This window comes from Poromitra crassiceps (assembly GCF_964638095.1).
Source record: "Poromitra crassiceps genome assembly, chromosome: 19".
Classification (NCBI taxonomy): Eukaryota; Metazoa; Chordata; class Actinopteri; order Beryciformes; family Melamphaidae; genus Poromitra; species Poromitra crassiceps.
The window spans coordinates 11,145,789-11,160,582 of record NC_139646.1 but is presented as its reverse complement, the minus strand read 5'-3'; the positions used below and the strand labels follow the sequence as shown (position 1 = coordinate 11,160,582).

The 14,794-nt window shown below is 44.0% G+C and overlaps 1 protein-coding gene across 1 annotated transcript in view; it reads right to left on the bottom strand.

Moving 5' to 3' along the window:
• The window catches only part of znf827 (zinc finger protein 827), a gene marked incomplete at both ends in the record, with an annotated part of 107,080 nt that extends 96,573 nt beyond the window's left edge, over positions 1–10,507 (bottom strand). Inside the window, one exon of the mRNA XM_083656095.1 lies at positions 10,465–10,507. Within this exon, the coding sequence (XP_083512221.1) occupies positions 10,465–10,507 (43 nt within the window). The remainder of the gene's footprint in view (positions 1–10,464) is intronic.
• Positions 10,508–14,794: the final 4,287 nt, after the last annotated feature.

The window sequence follows — 14,794 nt, the reverse complement described above, 5'->3', positions numbered from 1 at the left end:
TAGCCACGACCAAAGAAATCTCCACGTTTCTTTCACGCCGGTCATCTGTCGTCTGGGAAATGTGCACAGTGTGAAGGAGGCATTGGGGGCACATAAAGCTACAGCACTCCTCGCCCAGAACGAAATATCCAGTGATGAACTCATCTCATTAAATGGCCTGCATTTATATAGTGCTTTTATCCAAAGCGCTTTACAATCAGTAGTAGGTAGGTACATTCACCCATTCACACGGACATGCATGCATACACCGATGGCGGCAAGCTACCATGCAGGGTGCTGGCACACCATCGAGAGCAATTTGGGGTTCAGTACCTTGCCCAAGGACACTTCAATATGCAGACTGGAGGAGGCGGGGATCGAACCACCGACCTCTATTATCCAAAGCGATTAGTGGACGACCCGCTCTACCTCCTGAGCTATAGCCGCCCCACGATTAGCATTAGCATCACAAAGGCAAAATCAAGTGACCAAATGTATGCCCTTGTTTGAACAATGAAAAGGATGAAACCTGATTGTCTCTCTTTTTGATGCACTATGAGATTCTAAAGCAACACTGTGCAAATGGGGAAGCCTTTCTCTGTAATGTACAACACTGAATTAGTGTCAGGCACTCACCTGCATTTTCAGCACCATAAATAACCTCACACCGCCACTGACAATGGCTTTCACAGAGATGACTTCACATCAATGATTTTAACTTCTCTGGATTTTTGTCCCAGAGCCAAACACTTCCACTCTCTTTTTAGAGGTGATATATTGTTTCCCTGGAGAGCTGTCACCGCCTTATGGTCCTACTATTCTGTGTCTGCAACTCCCCCCCTCCTTCTCTGCATTTTTAATCTCTCTATAAAACTGATCCTATGTCCCCGAAATGCAGCAGACACACAGCTGTTAGCCCGGCTAGTTAAACACATTAGCCTGTGCCTTGCTCTCGACTGCTTCAATGTGCAATGTGGAAACACTTCCACACCAGGAGAAGAGAGGGGTCTGCCTGGCTAGTGCACTAAAGGCTAACAAGAGCCAGGCTGTGCTTGAGAGTGAGTGTGTGCGTGTGTGTGTGTGTGTGTGCAAGAGGCCTCCTGCCCTCTTCTTCCCACACAGGAAGTGAGGTCATCTCATAGGACTGCGCCGTGCAGAGTGCGTTCAGCGAGGGCGACAAAGATCAACGTGTTGGCCAGCAGCCATTTAAAGGCCCCTGGCAACATGTACACATACACTGATAGATTACATTGAATTACCATTGATTTCAAATGGTAAGCCTTAGGGACTGCGCTTGTTTAGCCAAAGAGCGGAGTTGGCACGGCCAATCAAAAAGCAACAACCAAAGCGGAATCCAAAGCAACGGGACCTCGGCAATAAAAGAAAAAAAAACATCTATGCCAACCTAAGCAGACACACAAAAAAATCCCCTGGATTTCATGCACTAGTTAGACGTGTTCCACATGCTCTCACATTTCTTCACGGGGCCACAGGCGACGGACGGCCTTTCTTCGGAGACAATCGAGGAGCTTCCTTAATTGTCTACGATGTAATTTCGACGTCTTTTTCTCGGGAGTGAAACGCGAAACGCGAGACGGAGAGAGCGAGCAACAATAAATCACATCCCTGTTTAGAGCGCGGGGCGTCTGGCACAACTGGCCGACTCCAGCTCCCCAGACCGCCGCCTCCTCTTCTCTCATGCTCGCCATCCCTCATGCCTGTTAAAGGCTGGTCCTGCAGGGCCCTGGATGCACTTGTGTGGTACAACAACAGAGAAACCGCCCAGAGCTCTTAACAGCTCTTCCTCTCTCCACTTCCTCCTACCACCAGCACCAGCTCCTCTCTCTCTCTGCCTCTCCGCTCTCCGCTCTGTCTTTCCCAGCTGCACTGGCGAGCTGTTCTGTATGAACTGCTGCCAGCTGAAAGCCTGCTACTCCTGTGAGATTGCTATTACTCAGTGCGAGCCGGGCTGTGCGTAGCCAAAGGGCTGCTCTCCGAGCTGTAGATCTCCATGTTGTGACTTGTCAACACGGGAAAAATCGTTACCAAGGCTGAGGCACTTCCATTGCACACAGAGGGGGGTTCTGATTGAGAGCAGGCAGACAGGCAGGTAACTGTAATAATAGAGGTATCAGGACAACTACACTCTGTGCTACAGAGGTTAGGAATCTCTCCTTAGAGAAGGTGCTTTGTAACGATTAGATACAACTTGTTTTAAAGGGGGCAAGAGAAATCCAGAGTGAATTTCAACTCATGTAGTTATTGAAGTTGTGGAAAAATACCCCCCCACACACACACACACACACACACACACACACACACACACACACACTTTTCTTTACTCGCCATCTGTATTCAACCTTTACAAAGTTGAATATTCCAGCTTACATAATTACCTCCGCCAAGGAAGTTATGTTTTCAGTGCCGTTTGTTTGTCAGCAGGATTATGGAAAAACGACTGGCCCGATTTTCATGAAGCTTGGTGGAAGCTTGTAACCTGGACCATCAGGGCCAAGGAAGAAGAACCCAATGATTCTGGAGCGGAACTGACTCACAAAGAAAGAAGCCTCACGAACAAGCAATTGGCCTTAGTGGAGATCTGCACTCTCCGAGTGTCCTTCTAGTTATGGAAAGATCCAACTAATGTTACTTATTCCTTCTCAAACTACTACTTTCTACAAGTGCTACTCTACTCCTTCAAAAGGTCTTCGCTGTCATAGACTGTGTTGCATAGTTGATTTCTCTACTGTTGACAAAATGTGATATTGTAAGTGGCTTTGGAAAACAGCGTCTGCTAAATGAGCTAATGTAATGTAATTCTGCTTGTTGAAATTCTACTTCATGTGGCATAGTGTACAGCAGGATGACTAGTCACAACACAAAGTGGATACAGCTAATGGAAGCGTGGTTTGCCTTGCTATCCGTCTAGTAGTTAAATAGCAATGGTAATTAAAGCCCTTCACTGTCAAACTCACTAAGTATGTGATAATCATATTCATATGTTATAAACTGTCACTACTTAAGCAACATAGGGAGGAGGGCTTTTGACACAAAGTTGCTTTGTCACAAACATACTGTAGTAAGCAACCTAAAAACACACAATTAGACTTCTCGGACCTAAGCAGCTAACTCACTATGTAGGCCTACATGTAGGTTACATTTCAAATGAAACTCATTAGATCAGCTAGCAGTGTTGTAAAGTCACTATATCTCTCGAGTCTGAGTCAAGTCTCAAGTCCCCATTACTTGAGTCTGAGTCAGAGTCTGTGTGTGAATCACAAATGGGGACTTGGACTTGAGTCGCACCTAAGTCGCACACACAGTGACTTGAGACTTCCGACTTGGACTTGAGGTTTGGGACTTGTGAACCATCTTTATTTTTATTTTATTTTTTGGTGCATTAACATTTAACATTAAGGAAATGTCTACTAATGTCATCCATCCTGATACTGTATTTTAATTGATAAAGGAGTGAGGATAATACAGTACACGCTTTGAATTCCTTAGTTTTAGCTATGCAGTGTTCTAAGCAGACTGGTGGATGGCATGCAGCAGATGATAGAACGCTCATCCATAAGAGACTCGAGACTTGACTTGGACTTGCAAATGACTTGTGTGAGCATCTCTGGTGTGAATCCACATGTAGGTGTGGTCGTGTGGAACATACGTGCCCGCCCTTGCATGAAATTGAATAATGTCATGTCACAGTATTAATAGGTATCAATATCTTATAACAAATTATTAGGGCCTATTACAAAAAAACAACAACAGCAGCAGCAACAACAGCAACAACAGCAAACAAACAAAAAAACAGTCCTTATCAATTAACAGTCCTTATCAATTAACAAGTCTGAGTCCTCGTCTCCAACTTCCAAGTCTGAACGCATGAATGCTCGAGTCCAAGTCCAAGTCATCAGTGCTCAAGTCCTGAAAATGAGGGGGTGACTGTGAGGAGTCAGTGTCCTACAACAACACTGTCAGCGAGTATCCAAAATTATCCCAACTAATTTAGATACATTCAGGTCCCCCTCCAGTAACCTAACCTAAAAAAAAATGGTTAATTATGCTTTGAGAGCAAATCATTGTTTTACAAGGCAAAACCCGGAGCGACAACGAGCGACTGAAACAAGCACAGCTGTGCATCTTCACCCTGATTCTCCTGACGCAGGCATGAATCTCATTTGAATCAGATTGTGACTTATGGAAATAATCATTCATCATCTTTTGGAGATGTGTGTTTTCACAGGTTGGAAATGTGTATAGGGCAATGTATCTCTGGAGGGGCGGGCCTTAAATAAAGCGGAGATGATAATTACAATGTTCTTTCGCTGAGGGGGATTTCCAAAGTCATTCCTACTCACTGCACTAGTCTGAAGGTAAGAGAAGAGGCCTTGTGACTGGAAGGTTCTCTGGTTTGAATTCCTCTGCTATGGGCTGAGAAAGTCTGGGAGGGAAGGTGAATGAGCAGTCAGTCTCTCTGCGTCAAGTCAACAACTACTGTTAAGGTGCTGCTGTTGAACAAAGTGCTTAACCCCTAATTGCTCCAGCGGAGCTGCTCAGTAGCCAACGCTGGAAGACTGTGGTTGTACTCGGCAGCTCCCAGATGCCCGTATGATCATCATCAAACCTTACCTGGATAAATTGAAGGTAAAACGCTAGTGTACTACTCGATATAACTAGCACTATCTTCTAGTAGCTACTAGTAGGCAGGCGCCTGCGCTCAGTCAGTGGTTAGCGCCTCACAGCAAGAAGGTTGTGTGCTCGAATCTCCAACCCGGTCCTTTCTGTGTGGAGGTTGCATGTTCTCCCCATGTCCGCCCCCTGATATACTGTGTGTAGTATCGTAAAATGTATATGATACATGATGAGTCTATGTTGGGTTGCGTGTACATTACATTGTCATTTAGCAGAAGCTTTTATCCAAAGCAACGTACAATATCACATTTTGCCAACAGTAGTGAAATCAACTAAGTAACACACAGTCTATATCAGCTAAGACTCATTTTAAAGGAGTAGAGAGTAGCATTAGAAAGTGTGTAGATTGATATAGGATGACGTAGTACTGTTACTGTATATGACTGTGATGACGCTATGTAAAGCCCCTTGACACATGCTTGTGATAAGAGGCTATAAACTGAACTGAACTGTACAACTTCTTGCATTAGCCTAGTTCCCTCCTGTTTATGGCAGGCTAGCTATCCTCCTGAAAACATGTTACAACAGACGCTATATCTAATGTGTTGTGTGAGAAAAATGTGCGCACAAAATCAAACCACGTATTCAAATCGCAACATGCAAAAAGTTATTGTGAGGAAAGTATTAAACTCAACACATTAGATTCTTTTTTGCAACACGCATTTAGAGTTAAGTTGTGTAAAAGCGTATCTCTGACACGCTGATAACCTCACCGTCTGCGTGCCTCTTCTCCACTGTCTGACGGAGCAAGTAAGGTAACATTTGGGCACGGGTTATATTGATCCAAGCCCTGAGGCTTGGCTAAGTCTTTGGACGCAGGCCCATTACACCTTACTAGGGGTGTCACAATATATCGTCCCACGAAATTTCGCGATAGTAAAACGTCACGATATGTATCGTTGAGATGAAATCTCATATCGTGAAAAAAAAAAAAAAAAAAAAAAAACTTTTTTTTTTTTTTTTTTCAAAAGTAGACAAAGAAACGTCTTTGTTTGTTGAAGTTCAATGTGTGGAAAGTAGTTCAGTTGAACAAGTCTCTGAAGAGACACATGAGAAGTTATACAGGAGAGAAACCATTCAATTGAGTTTCTGGCAAAACTGTTTACTTGACAGGAAAAACTGAAGATGCATAAAAAATAGACTAAGAAAAGTCTTGTTGTTTGAGTTTGAAGAAAAACTGAAGATGCATAATGAGAATTTATACTGCTGAGAAACCTTTTAGTTCAAAGTAAATCTAAGTGACGGTGTAACTCATTCTATTTCAAGATAAGCCTTATCTCCAATCTCATGTTTTTTCTAGTTGTTATTGTAATAACAATTTCCCACAACAGCATGTTTTGTATTTGTGCATTTCAAATAAAATACTACTTTTCCAGTCATATATTGTCATTATTCAAGTTTAAAAAAATATTGTTAAAATCGTATCGTATCGTATCGTTATCGTGAACCCAGTATCGTGATACGTATCGTATCGTGAACTGAGTGTATCGTGACACCCCTACACCTTACCCAACTATCTTCTTTTAGTCACATCTGCCTCAGCGTTTCCCAATTACAATCACTTCAATGTATCTGTCAAGTCACTGATGGATGGATTGTGCAAGTCACGTTTGGCCAGTGAATATGAATGCTGACTGAGTACAGGTACTAATGTCAGTGTACGGTGGTGAGAGAGAGGCATCCACACCACCTTTCCCGTGGCCTTTAATTCATTTCTAAGTGAAAGTCTGTGTATCATTATTCGCTTGAGCTCCACTCGGGCCGACAGCGCCAGTGCGCCCGAGCCCCATCAAGTTGGGGGGGGGGGGGGGGGGGGGGGGGGGGCGTGGCGGTTGTGGGGCGGGGGGATTCTTGGCAGAAATTCCCCACAAATTTAATGCCAAGAGCGAAATGGAAACCTCCTCTCATTTTCCTTTCCCCTTAATCCAATGTTTTCGAGCCCCGGCCCCGCCAAGGTCATTATAATCATAGCAAGTGGAAGGGAGCCAGTGACCCGCCATTACAGTAAGGTAGAGAGCCACCCAGACAGTCCAACCATTGGCTGCCGAGCGGGAGCCACACTGCTGCGTAGAAAGGCTCCAAATCCCTCCGTTTCAAATGGAGAGATGACCAGTGGAGGAAGGAGTAGAGGACAAATCTCCCTCCCAATACACTTCAGCTTGCCCTTTATGATATAATGGTCTCATTCACCCTGTATTTTTAGCATACTCCTACACTCATTAAGATTTTGAGGACAAGTGATAATAACCACTGGTTGAGAAATGTTAAGGTGGATTTAGGAAAATCCATATGCTCAATAGTCAATATTGCCATTTAGTGTGCCAAAACATGGCGCGCATATGTTGAAAAAAGATCACCCTAAGTCAGCTTGTCATTTTTGTGAAATCATAAATTCACATATTACGCAGAAAATATTACAAATGTGCCATTTGTGCAATTTAACCAGGCCTTTAAGAGTGAGCAATAAGGCAAGAGAATTACACAAACAATAACACACATACCAACTCACCAAGGTCATCAAGAATGGCAGTTTTCATTGTGGCACCAAAGGTCATGTTTACTTGTCAGAGTGAAGGCGCCATACTGTACTGTGACCTCCATAGCCAGCTTATGTACCCACACACACACAGGCACACATGCACACGCACACACACACACGTGCGTGCGTGCACACTTTTGTATGGTCTCCTCCCACAAGCTATGCCATAGACAATTCATTAAGACACTACACACACTAGAGGCTACAGAAGCCATATATCTGGATGTGTGCTAAGATAAAGCACCTCTAGCATTAAAGCCAGTGTATTAGCTTGCCCTTTTCCACCACAGATGAAGAGATTGGAAGCTAGATATTGTGCTTGTTGGCTGGCACACCACCAAGGTGTTGTTGGCTGCATCATGAAAACACACAGACTGACAGTGAACGGCATGAAGTGACACTTCCATTCAAGAGTGGGAAGATCCAAAACGAAGCAAAAAATATCCTAAAGAATATTTGGAATATTTAGAAAGGAAAAAACGGCTTTCATTTCCGGGAGAGCGGTAAGGCTTCAGTTAGTACACTGTATATACACATAGTAACACATGGGCACACGATTTCAGATTCCTGGTTGCAGCAGGAGTCAGGAGGACCATTATGGACTAGCTTAATTGCACAGTTATCACGGGTATGTATGCTCACAAGATGGAAAACATTTGTCTAAGTTATGTTTGACTGTGCAGAAATATAGTACAGAGGCTGTGCCAAGTGTGCTTTTCACTTCTGGATTGGGTTCCATCATACACATGGCCAAATTGGCCCAAACCAGGAAGTAGTGAACCTCATGAATTTCTATTGCCAATGCCGTATCTTGATGTATTCTGTCCACTTCTTTTCAGATGAATCACCATCGGCAAACTGATTCAGCCTATTCATACTTTTACATATGAAGCCAATAAAGTCTGTATATTATACTACTGTATCTTTCTTTGTATATTTTAGTCATTATAAAACAGAGCTTGTTTTCCATAATAGCCAGTTGTGGACGTTTAGCTTTAGAGTACATTTGGTATGGAATGGACATTCAATTGCTATTACTTAAACATCGCTTACAAATAATGCTTGGGTGGGCAACTCAATTGCTAAGACGCATATCTTTGTTATACAAATACACCAAATACACCTTCTGCTTGATTTTCACACTACTGGCCCGTATTCAGAACAATATCATGGACATGTTGAGAATTGCTTGTGTCCCTATAACATGTCATGAAGTCATGAACATGATGAGTCAGTTCAATTTAAAGCAATGCGAGAAACTTTTTCTCAAAGACATGTCTGCTGCTGCATAATATCAAAGTATCATCAGCAGACCTATCATAAAGATGGTCAAGGCCCAGGGCACAAACCCACTGGACACCTTTTTACAGGACAAATTAAGTAATGTTAGTTACCGTATACGCCACTATGTAACAAGGGGAATGCAGAAAGACAGACGCCTGTGTTACACTTGTGAGTAACTTAGTACACCATGCACTTCATCATTTTCTGATGCGCTCAATTAAACACATCTCTTTGGTAAACAATGAGGAAAACAGTGGACACGCAGTAGACAAGCAGCCTTGATATGCAGAGTGTTTGAAAGAAAGCCTGCAAAGGGCTAGATCATGACCCTGCTCTATACAGTCCAACCTAGTGGCTATTGGCTAACATACTCCGTCAGTAGCATATCAGTGAGGGCTGACTGTCCAAATATCTCTCTCTCTCTCTCTCTCACACACACACACACACACACACTGCACCCACTCTCACCCAGTCTCCACCTCTATGCCTCCCAGCCAACCGCTGCAATTTCCCAAGTTCAACCCTGGGTCAAACACCTGAGCGCTAGATCGGTGAATATTAAAATATAGATATACATGTATACTGTATTTTAGCATATTGTGTGTGTACAGCTTGTTAGTCATTCATCTGTGGCTCTAGCTTTGAAAACAAGGTGCAAGTGCAGGTGCTCATCCGTTCTTGCTCAAACTGTTTCATGTTAAAAATAAATCATATACATGTCAGCAAACTATGATAAAAGAGAAATGAAAGTGGCTTTTGATCATGGCTGGTTATGCTGAACAGCTGGCAATGTTTTGACATTTAAGAAATGAAGAAGATAGTCAGAAGACGAATGCATTAAATCGTCGTTGATTTAGGATTAATCACTCAATTATTCGTGACATTTGCATATCAATATGACTCATTAAGCTGTTTACTTATGCATGTATAGAGCACAAATGTTCCTCAAGATGGGGGGAAAAGTCACACTGGTAATTGCTTTAATAATTGTTGTATGCCCACATCCACCTAAGCAATCCTCTAGTGGCCGTAGTGTGTTATTGCAGCTTTTCATTATTGGACTGATAAAAGCACAATACGAACATCCAAGCTAGGGTCAAATGCACAAAAGTAAGCCGACCTCCCTCCAAAATCCGATAGACTGGATTTATAATTGGTGTCTGCTGCGGCACGCATTTTCTTTTACACACGCAGGAATGAATTACTGTCATTTCCCCTCTTCTAACCGCGTTATTGATCGTAGTCTGTCTGCAATGAATGGCTGCAAAGGGAAGGGGGAAAAAACCCTGAACTTCAGGTGACCGACCATGGCTCTGACATAGCCTGCATGCAGACTGGGAGGGGTAGAAAAATACCTTTGCTTGGAAGAAGAAGAAAAATCTCCACACTTTTAAAAGTCGACGACGAACACGCGCGGCGGACAAGTCGGTTCTGTGATTTTTGGAGCAAAACTGTGAGGCGAAAGTTAGACGTTTATTGCCGAGGAAATGAAGTTTAGCGAGCATTGCTAGATAGCGCTATTGCTAACTAGGAACACTAGGGCACGGGTAGCCAGAGTCTGGCTTGTCTGATCCGACTGACCCTTCATTTTATTGCGGCCAGACTCCCAGATCCTCCCCTTTCTACCCCGAAAAGCGACCAAGCTGAGGCGGACAAGATAACCCGAACACGCTCGGCCATTATTTCTCACACACAACCGACACATATGCCACAACTGACCGCAACCTTTTAAGAGCAACTGGACCTTTATCGATTCCACTCTCTTAATAAAGCCACGTATCATTTATCCACTCACTAGGCTAGCTAACGTTACCCATCGCCAACAACATGGCTGCCTCGCTCGGACCTAAAAAGGGAGAAATAACCTACGCCGAGTCTTTTGTCTGTTTCACCTCTTTAACCCTAAACTACTGCGCAAAACACACGGAGAGCCGTTCAAATAAGCACAAATCGAGCGAGCGACTTACGTGAAGGTAGGCGCTTGGGCTGCTCCTGCTTCCTCCTTGGCATTTTCCCCCCTTTTTAATCACATTCTCGTCCTTGTTTAGGGATAAGAAGAAAAAAGCTTTTTCCCCATTGAGACTGGAGGCGCCAGTGATGGCAGGGACTTGGTCGTGCACCTGGCTTTGCTCGGTTTAAAGTGTATTGTTGGGGGGAATGGGAACACAGGCGGAGGAGGTGCCGCTGTTGTTGTTGCCGTGTCTTGACTATGGCTGCTCTCTCGGTGCAAGTGTGTCTCCGAGCCCCTAACTAACACTAATGCAGGGATCAAAGGGCAGCAACAGCAGAGCAGACACACGCGCGCACGCACACACACACCATACTACACACACTCTCTCGCGCGCGCACACACACACACACACACTCACACGTCACACACACACACACACACACACAGACACACACACACTTGCGCGCGCGCACGCACGCACACATTCGAGGAGCTCGCCCCCGAGAGCAGCGTACGGACAAGGTGCCCCCAAGCTTTCAGGGTGTATTGCTGAAAATAAAATATTACAAAACAAGAAAGCATATGATATTCTTTAATACATAACAAACGGACAATATTCATTGACTCCATCTATATTAATGGAATCAATTTGATTTAATTAATAAGAACATTTTAATAGTGATTACAGGCTATTTCATGCAAGTGATGCAAAGATGGATGGGCATTTCAATACTCTATGACTGTAGCAACATTTTTCACAATTACCTAATCTTTCTGATGAATGAAAACAATTAGCCCACAGTAGTACTGTATGTTAAAATGTAAACATTGAAACACAATATTAGTAATATTGAATGACCCATTTAATTTCCACACGTTTCCAAATTTGATATAATGCTGCTATATTATGACTAGTACTACTAGTGTCATACAAAATAATAGCCTACACAATAACATTAGTACTTTATCATTAGCCTTCAGAATACATCTTCAGGATCTTGATGAATGTAAAGAAGTAGATTACACTACAGTAGCCTATAAGTTATTGGCTGCTTATTTACAACACATGCTACCAATTCATCATGATCCAATTTAAGCTTCACAATGAAAAAATATAGAATAAGATCCAAGATTAACAGCTTTACTTCTTAGTTAAATTAATCATCACAGTAACCCAAAATTATTAATTTTAACTCTGTCATCTCACACACATAGGCTACACATGTCCTGCTGCTGCTAATGCAAAACTACCTAGTGAGTTGTACCTATATGATTTGTCTATTTCAAAGGGGGGGGGGGGCAAAATCAAAAAAGTATGTTGTTTTGAGAACCATTAGCTATTAAAAGTGCATTAACAGGTACAGGGCAATAACAGGTGTCAGTGTCAGAGAAATGCCCAACAACAATATCCAACCGGATGCAGTCGTCTCCTCATCAACACTGAGACCAAAGAGAGAGACCAAAGCTGTCCAGAGCTGAGTCGTCCTCCCTCTCAGCTGGGTGTTGGGGCTTTTTCACAGCGCAGGCTGTCCCCCCCTCCCTGCTGTTGGACTCCTCCAGGCTGTGTTCTGTTGGCCCGCCGCGTTCTTCACACCTCAGCCCGCCCGCCGTGTGCGAGGAGAGTGTCTCCATCCCTCCATCCTCCTCCTGCCATCCCTTCCACCCACCCCCAGCAGAGGCGCAGGAGGCTCGTTACCGTGGCAATTAGTGAAAAGCCCAAATTAGCCCTCTTGGCTGTCCACAGGTGACAAAGACACTTTGCATTTCTGCTAATTAGGAAACAGAACAACATGATTAAATGGAGTCTATCAGGATGAGAGTGGACAAACATGTTCCACAAATAGACATAGGACAGCTACAGCACTAACCTTTAAAAGGGTTATACATTATTATTGCATCTCCAGCATGAAAGGATTAAGATGTCCCGTTCGTGGAGAGGACAATAATGGATTGTGATATTGAACACTACAATAGTCTACGCCAGTGGTTCTCAAAGTGAGGTCTAGGGGGCCTCCAGGGGTCCTTGAGGGGGTTCAGAATCAGATTCGGATTAGCGACAAGTAATCAGATTACAAACAAGGAATTTGATTTATAGTGCAAGTATGCAACGTCACATCAATAGTAGAAGACAAAAGCAATATAGAAAAACAATCATAAAACAATCACAAAAAATGTAAGTGCAGTCCTTTAAAGTGACATATGATTGGGGGGGGGGGAGGGTAGGATCATGTCAGTTGGGGGGGACCCCGGTCTGCTACCAAGCCGGCTGTGCTCAGGGGGCACCAGGGGGTGATAAAGTTCTTATTCGTGGGGGCTTTCTGGCCTCGTTGAAGAGGTGGATGGCAGTTGGGAAGAAGCTGTCCTTTTGACGAGAGGTTCTGGTTCTGCCAGACCTCAGTCTCCTGTCAAGGGGGAGTGCCTCAAAGAATTTGTGGCCTGGGTGGGAGGGGTCGGCCAGAATTTTCAGAGACCGCTTCAGCATCCTGGTGGTGTGCAGGTCCTGAAGGGATGGCAGGCTGCATCCGATCACCTTTTCAGCACAGAGGATGATGCGCTGCAGTCTGGAGATATCCTTGAGGGCAGCAGCAGCAGCATACCAGACGGTGATGGAGGAGGTGAGGATGGACTCGACAGTGGAGGTGTAGAAGAGCACCATTGTTGCTTTTGGCACTTTGAATTTTTTCAGCTGCCGCAGGAAATACGTCCTCTGTTATGCTTCCTCCTAGCTCTGATGTTCAGCTCCCATTTCAGGTCCCGGCTGATGATGGAACCCAGGAAGTGGAAGGACTCCACAGTGTTCCCCATCACCCAGGGTGATGGGGTTCCTCCTGTAGTCCACACTCATCTCCACTGTCTTTTGAGCATTGAGCTCCAGGTTGTTTTGACTGCACCAAGTCATCAGATGGTCGATCTCTCGCCTGTACGCAGACTCGTCTCGATCAGAGATGAGCCCTATGAGGGGTGGTGTCATCTGCAAATTTCAGGAGCTTGACGGACTGGTGTCTGGAGGTGCAGCTGTCGGTGTACAGGAAGAAGAAGTATGGAGAGAGGACTCTTGAGCAGGGCATTTTTTTAAATAAAGATGATCAAAAAATTAAGATGATCAAATCAAATCCATACGTAACACAATGACAGAACGTAAGACCATTTCAGTCATGGGTTTCATACTTTCTGTAATATAAAACGTCTAAAAACAAAAATCTTATCAGATGAGGGACCCTGGGACAAAATCTTATTAAATGGGGGGTCTGTGGTCTAATTTGTGTCAGTTTAGGGGTTCTTGATGTGAAAAGGTTTGGGAAACACTGGTCTACATTACAATTTTAATAGACTAATTGCTGTTGAGAATTGTAGTGAAGAGTCTTGAATGAATTTCACTCAACTACAATATACAACTGAAATGTGAAAAGTCACACTTTTATTTCCTGTAAGTGGCATCATGTGTGTGTGTGTGTGTGTGTGTGTGCGTGTGTGTGTGTGTGTGTGTGCGTGTGTGTGTGTGTGTGTGTGTGTGTATGTGTGTGTGTGTGTGTGTGTGCGTGTGCGTGTGTGTGTGGACTGCTGTGCCTCTCACCTGCACCCTGCAGGAGCACAGTCCGTGAGCACTGTGAGGACCAGGTGCTCTGACCGGAGAGTGGACGATCCGCGACAAGGAAACGGTTAGTTTGGTTTCTTTCATTCACAGTGACAGTGTCCATATTGTTGTTGAGCGTGCAAAGTATGGCAGAGTAGCTGCTGAGTTTCAGCACTCAGTTATGTAGTCAGTTATGTCCTGGAACAGTTATGATTGGTGAGCATTTTCTACTTTGCCAAAGAGCTACAAATTAAAGACTTTGTCCTCCAGATCTGTGATGATGTCATCCCAGTGCGCAGCTCAGTCGACAGCTGACTGGGAAAAGATGGAAAAGGTGACTTTGAGAGCACACAAGTGATTTTCTAGGGACACGGCTACATTTTCCGGTTTGACATCCGTCATTCCTATAAAATCAAGCTCATTTGTGTGCAAAAGCTCAAACAAACATTTTATGATTCCACCAAATCAGTCTTCCATTCATTAGCTCTGGGTTGTACATCTTGATGACATCACACATGAGATAAGTGTCTTTGTTCTGTGGTTTCTGGCTGTGGCAGAGCGATGTTTGTTTACAAGTTTTGAATGAGCCGCCCCAGGCCAGAGGAATAGCATATGTGAGTTCTTACTTAAAATGAATGATAGTCCCCTTTAAGCTTATTCATGCTGCGTGGCTTCATCAGTGCTAAATCTTGTTGTGTGTGTGTGTGTGTGTGTGTGTGTGTGTGTGTGTGTGTGTGTGTGTGTGTGTGTGTGTGTGTGTGTGTGTGTCCAC